Raw genomic sequence first — 7,067 nt, 5'->3', positions numbered from 1 at the left:
GTCAGTTGTCGTAATACCCTCTGATTTTTTTGCAGCAACAGTAAAACACATGCAGAAATGAGCAGCAGCAGCACACAAATTCTTGAAAGTGGAATTAAATATAAATCCTGGAATTTTCCTGTAACAGAGAAAAGGTTCTATGAAACTTCATCCAGATGATGTGTACTGCTCAATTAGAACGCTAATATGTTTTTCTGCATTGATGCAGCAGCTCGTTATGTAAAAAATGGTATATGTTTTTCTTTTTTTTTTTTAAACTGTCAATAAACCAATTCCTGACACTATCACCATTCAACAGTTTGCATACAGCACAATAAAAATAAAAGATCTACTGAGTTTTCTCACCATAGACAGCAATACTGAAGCTCTTGTGTTCGGCATCTTCATTGATCCTCTGTACTTTATAAAGTCCAGAGTGTGATTTGTTGATGTTTGTGATGGTCAGAGATCCTGTCTGCTCATCTATCTGTAGTCTGCCTCTGAATCTCTCATTCTCACCACTATCATAAACATAGGTGATCCATTTATAGATTTCAGCTATACGAGTCTCTGAATTGTGAAGTCTGAATGTCCACAGTATGTGATCATCTCTCTGCATTTCAGTAACATCAGTGTTTAGAGAGACAGAATCTCCCTCCATCACTGATATCTCTGTTTCAGCTGTGTACACATCAAACCCACCTGGAAAAAAAGTCAACGACAAATAATAGATTATCATTTCAGATTTGTTGTTGTTTATAGATAAAATGACATAATTTTTTAGTGTCTATACATTACTGACATTAACACTAGCGGTGTACTGAAATCACTTAAGTTGTTAACTGCTTTCCCAAATTATAAATGAATTCAAAATGGGCTTGCATTTCATTTTGGTTGATGTAGTAAGTTTATTAGTCCAGTTTTCATATACACATGTTGGTTTATCAGGTACATCAATTTAGTTGAAATTAAATAAAAATCAACTTACATTTTGTGACAAACACACACAGACAGACAAATGCAGCGTTTGATATCATATTCCTCCAAATGTGTCTGAAAATGTCAAACTCCTGAAGTGAGAACGTCAGAAATTCAAGAAATAATCCAACTGTGAATTGCTTTCTCAAACTGCCAAGCTAAAATGTTACTGAATCTTGAACATGTAAAGTATGTACAAAAACAACAGATGACAAAGATTGAGCCCAGACACCACAAAGCCACACTGACCTAAATAACGAGCAAAAAGGCAAACTTTATTGAAACGCTCATCCTGAGCTGCTACTGTGCCATAGTGCACGAAGAGAAACGCAGTTTCCTTTGAAAGTGAGATATAATTGTACTTTTCTGACTTTTGATTTCAGAGGTTTCTTTTTTCATAAAATAGTATGTACTTTAATATAAAGCTTTGCACATGAGCTTTTTTTCAATTGGTATTTGAGTTTATCTACAGCTCTCACCCATCTCACAAATATAGTATCATAATCCATACAGATAGAACAATTCAGAATAAGACTTTATTTATTTCCCATCAAATACATAAACCATCTGTGCATATAAAAATGTACAAAATAAAAAAGACCTTATGTAAATATCATCAGAACCTAATCATTTCCTGTAAAAAGTGCTTGAATTGATTATATGTATACATTTACTTCATTACACAATCTGATAACTCGCACACTTTCATATAACATTTTATACATATTTATGATTTATATTAAGTTACATTAGTGTACTGCTTTATTTTACACAATAACATCCTTACAAGAACTTCTCCACCCGTTGAATCTGCAGTGAGCAGTCTCTCTGTAGTTCTGGTTTTCTACCAGCAGGGGCCGATTTGATCATATTACATGTAAGTCTCACAAATAGTCAATAGATGGAGCCTCTGTCATGATCGGGGCTGTGGGGTTTCCCTCAGCCACCTGAGGTCGCTGTTCCTGCACTGCACTCCCTTGATTGTTCACCTGTCCTTGTCATCAGCACTAATCACCCACATCTGTTCACTATCAGGATTATAAGTATCTTCACTATCACTCTGCATTCATGTCTGCATTGTCTCGTGTCATGTTTGTTTTTGTGTTGCTGAAATTTCCCTGACCTTAGATTATGTTCTGGATCTTGTTTATTTTGTGTTCTAGTTATTAGTTTGTGCCGTGTTGGCCTTTTTGTTTGTTTAGTTTGTTTTCTTGTCATTAAAAATACTCTCCTGCATTTGGACCCAGACCTCTATCGTAACGTGACAGAATACAGACATCAAAGATGGGTCCAGCGGGGAGGATTTTTTTTGAGGAGGCGGCGGACGCGCGTTTGGGGGTGGCGACCACCCGCTCTGTTCCGGACACTGCAGGGATGTCTTTTGAGGCGGCGTCGGCCGCTAGGTTTGAGTTCATCTACGCCTGCTTGGCGGCGATGGACGCCTGCAGCGCCGAGGCTGCACGGAAGCGCCCCTGTTTTGCGGAGGGAGTGGAGACGCTCTTTCGCGAGGAGGTGGCGACAACCACCATCACTGTTCCTGTTCCTGGCGCTGAGGCGGCTGCGCGTCCTGTTCCAGACGCTGAGGCGGCTGCGCGTCTTGTTCCAGACGCTGAGGCGGTTGCGCGTCCTGTCCCTGACGCTGAGGCGGCTGCGCGTCCTGTTCCTGACGCTGAGGCGGCTGCGTGTCCTGTTCCAGACGCTGAGGCGGCTGCGCGTCCTGTTCCAGACACTGAGGCGGTTGCGCGTCCTGTCCCTGACGCTGAGGCGACTGCGAGTCCTGTTCCAGACGCTGAGGCGGCTGCGCGTCCTGTTCCTGGCGCTGAGGCGGCTGCGCGTCCTGTTCCAGACGCTGAGGCGGCTGCGCGTCCTGTTCCAGACACTGAGGCGGTTGCGCGTCCTGTCCCTGACGCTGAGGCGACTGCGAGTCCTGTTCCAGACGCTGAGGCGGCTGCGCGTCCTGTTCCTGGCGCTGAGGCGGCTGCGCGTCCTGTTCCAGACGCTGAGGCGGTTGCGCGTCCTGTCCCTGACGCTGAGGCGGCTGCACGTCCTGTTCCTGGCGCTGAGGCGGCTGCGCGTCCTGTTCCTGGCGCTGAGGCGGTTGCGCGTCCTGTTCCTGGCGCTGAGGCGGTTGCGCGTCCTGTTCCTGGCGCTGAGGCGGCTGCGCGTCCTGTTCCTGGCGCTGAGGCGGTTGCGCGTCCTGTTCCTGGCGCTGAGGCGGCTGCGCGTCCTGTTCCTGGCGCTGAGGCGGTTGCGCGTCCTGTCCCTGACGCTGAGGCGACTGCGCGTCCTGTTCCAGACGCTGAGGCGGCTGCGCGTCCTGTTCCTGGCGCTGAGGCGGCTGCGCGTCCTGTTCCAGACGCTGAGGCGGTTGCGCGTCCTGTCCCTGACGCTAAGGCGACTGCGTGTCCTGTCCCTGACGATGAGGCGACTGCGTGTCCTGTCCCTGACGCTGAGGCGGTTGCGCGTCCTGTCCCTGACGCTGAGGCGACTGCGTGTCCTGTCCCTGACGCGGCTGCGCGTCCTGTTCCAGACGCTGAGGCGGCTGCGCGTCCTGTTCCTGGCGCTGAGGCGGCTGCGCGTCCTGTTCCAGACGCTGAGGCGACTGCGTGTCCTGTCCCTGACGCGGCTGCGCGTCCTGTTCCAGACGCTGAGGTGGCTGCGCGTCCTGTTCCTGGCGCTGAGGCGGCTGCGCGTCCTGTTCCTGGCGCTGAGGCGGCTGCGCGTCCTGTTCCTGGCGCTGAGGCGGCTGCGCGTCCTGTTCCTGGCGCTGAGGCGGCCGCCACGTCCGCTATTTCCGTGCCTGATGCGGCGACGTCCGCTATCTCCGTGCCTGACGCGGCCACGTCCGCTATTTCCGTGCCTGATGCGGCGGTGTCCGCTATTTCCGTGCCTGATGCGGCGGTGTCCGCTATTTCCGTGCCTGATGCGGCGGTGTCCGCTATTTCCGTGCCTGATGCGGCGGTGTCCGCTATTTCCGTGCCTGATGCGGCGGTGTCCGCTATTTCCGTGCCTGATGCGGCGGTGTCCGCTATTTCCGTGCCTAATGCGGCGGCGTCCGCTGAGGCTCCGCGGGCGGCAAGGCCTGCTCGCGTGACTCCGCTGCACGGCCCTGGCCCGCCATCCCTCCCCCTGACTTGCCTTCCTCCGTACCTCCTCCCTCCAGACTTTGGGAACGTCTGGAAGCCGTTCCGTAGGGAGGGGGTACTGTCATGATCGGGGCTGTGGGGTTTCCCTCAGCCACCTGAGGTCGCTGTTCCTGCACTGCACTCCCTTGATTGTTCACCTGTCCTTGTCATCAGCACTAATCACCCACATCTGTTCACTATCAGGACTATAAGTATCTTCACTACTCACTCTGCATTCATGTCTGCATTGTCTCGTGTCATGTTTGTTTTTGTGTTGCTGAAATTTCCCTGACCTTAGATTATGTTCTGGATCTTGTTTATTTTGTGTTCTAGTTATTAGTTTGTGCCGTGTTGGCCTTTTTGTTTGTTTAGTTTGTTTTCTTGTCATTAAAAATACTCTCCTGCATTTGGACCCAGACCTCTATCGTAACGTGACAGACTCAACACAGCAATTACACGTGTTATCCATTAGCATAGGTATATTTGTAGCAATAGCCAAAAATACACTGTATGGGTCAAAATGATCGATTTTTCTTGTATGCCCAAAATCTTTAAGATATTAAGTAAAGACCCTGTTCCATTAGGGTATTTTGTGAATTTCCTACCGTAAACATATCAAAACTTAATTTTTAATTAGTAATATGCATTACTAAGAGCTTAATTTGGACAACTTTAAAGGCGATTTTCCTAATATTTGTATCTTTTTTTTTTTTTTTGCACTGTCAGATTCCAGATTTTCAAATACACTCCTAAAAATAAAGATTCTTTAAAGAACCATTTCTTTCTCACCTTTCACCACAAAGGACCATTTGTTAAACACAAAGGTAATTCAGATCTTAGAGTTTTTTTCTGTGGAACCATTTAGACAAAAAAAAAAAAGTCTTCTATGGCATTGTGAAGCACCCTTATTTTTAACAAAACTATATACATTTAAGCTATAAGTTGAATATTCTTGTTAATAAGGTGGGAAAATCACCATGAGCATCAAGAACTTTGAAAGAACTTATTGTATTTTGTATATTTTTGTATTAAGTGTTTAACGAGAACACCAAATGAAATAACACATGCATAACTGGACAAATGTTCAGTTTAAATTATTTTATTTGTAATTACTTCGGACCTTGCACAAAGGCTAAAGGGAGCAGGGTATCTCCCAGAACATCTGCTGTATATAAAATACACCACAGTAAGTTTTACATTTAAATGAACAAACTGCACAAATGTGTCAAATTAAAAATTTTCTGAGCTTAGTTTTTTTTTTTTTTTACAGGGGACGTTCTGTTCTCTTTTATACATTGTATGGGTAAAATTGGTCAAATTTTCTTTTATGCCAAAAATCATTAGGATATTAAGTAAAGATCATGTTCCATGAATATATTTTGTAAATTTACTACCATAAATATATCAAAACTTAATTTTTGATTAGTAATATGCATTGCTAAGAACTTCATTTGGACAAGTTTACAGGCAAATCTTTTCAACATTTAGATTTCCTGCACCCTCAGATTCCAGATATTTAAACAGTTGTATCTCGGCCAAATATTGTCCTAACAAACATGCTTCAATGGAAGGTTCATTTATTCAGATTTCAGATTATGTATAAATCTCAATTTCAAAAAAATGACCCTTATGACTGGTTTTGTGGTCCAGGGTCACAAATATGAAAATCTGTCTCAAATGTTTGTTTTTATTTGCGCTTAAATTTGGTTTCAGAGAGATGCATGCAGAAACATTCAGTTGCATCACAGCAATCAGTTATTTCTTGTTTCTCTTCTCAAGTTTTTTTTTCTCTTTCTTATAGGCTACTGACTTTTACATAACATCCTATTTTAAATAGGCCTGTTGCAAATGAAGAAGAAAAAAATACTGTTGTGACCCACATGGTTGCTAATCACAACAGAGATTCAAAACCAAACACAACCGAAAATTAACCCAAAACAGTTGAAAGGTTGTGTGCACCTTGGCGTCAAATTAAAGACGTGTTGTATTTAATAGACTACATATGCTGAAAACAACGCCCTCTGGTGTCTCTTTGTGTTCTGACTTATTGAACTTCTCCAAATCTTAAATCATAAATCGCGGCAGCAACAGCAGCCACGCCCACCAGAGCAGAGACGACCAATCGGATCACAGCTTCTGTGGAACCACAACAATGAACAGAGTCTGAGAAACGAAACAGAAGAACACGGAAACATTAGTGCGAATTTGAGCTCTTTCAGGTCTGTAAAGAGCGCTAAATTTACCACTGGCGCACCTGAATATGTGTGACAGCGTTTGCTGATGTCTAGACGTTTGGTCTGGTTTCTGATGGGATTCTTTAGCACACAACTATAGTTATTTTTATCCTGATATTTCACCTCCAGAGGTAGAGAGAGACTGATGCTGAGCTCAGACACACTGATGCTGGACAATAAACTGTTTCCTTTGTACCAGGAGAGACTCACATGACTCACATTCACCACTGAACACACCAGTGAACAATTCTGACCTGATGAAGAGTCTGTAGTGATGACAGGAACAGGCAGATGAGCTGGAAAATAGATAAAAAAACTGAAAATTAATGGTTCTGACTAAAAGAAAATAGCACAAACCAACAGGTTTCTCACATATTACTTTACTCACCATAGACAGTGACACTGAACCTCTTGTATGAATTTCCTCTGATGATCTTTCTGATGGTCAGTAGTTTATAAAGTCCAGCGTTTTCAGTTCTTATGTTTCTGATGGTCAGAGACCCAGTTTGATGGTCCACCTGTAGGCTGTCTCCAAATGTCTTATAACTGTCATACATAAAGATGTTCTGGTTATATATTTCAGCGATGCGAGTCTCTTTAGGTCCAAATATCCACAGTAGCATATCTTTTCTCTGTACTTCAACATCAGTGTTTAGAGTGACAGAATCTCCTTCCATCACTGATACTGACTCAATTTCATCTGCATCCCCAAACACACCTGTAGACCAAATAAAAACTTTTTTTTTTTTCA

General features: G+C 44.3%; 2 protein-coding genes across 2 annotated transcripts in view; one reads left to right on the top strand and one right to left on the bottom strand.

The window, feature by feature from the left end:
• Positions 1 to 7,067, top strand: part of LOC141338024 (SLAM family member 6-like) — a 384,898-nt gene that overhangs the window by 196,461 nt on the left and 181,370 nt on the right. The window lies entirely within an intron of this gene.
• Positions 5,918 to 7,029, bottom strand: LOC141338606 (uncharacterized). Its single transcript, XM_073844207.1, has 3 exons — positions 6,705 to 7,029; positions 6,337 to 6,612; positions 5,918 to 6,245 (listed from the first exon to the last, which is right to left on the bottom strand). Exons 1-3 carry the CDS (start codon positions 6,991 to 6,993, stop codon positions 6,127 to 6,129), a joined length of 684 nt encoding a protein of 227 aa, XP_073700308.1. The 5' UTR covers positions 6,994 to 7,029; the 3' UTR covers positions 5,918 to 6,126.

Source organism: Garra rufa, chromosome 7, assembly GCF_049309525.1.
Source record: "Garra rufa chromosome 7, GarRuf1.0, whole genome shotgun sequence".
In the NCBI taxonomy this organism is placed as follows: Eukaryota; Metazoa; Chordata; class Actinopteri; order Cypriniformes; family Cyprinidae; genus Garra; species Garra rufa.
This window is presented reverse-complemented; position numbering and strand designations above follow the sequence as displayed.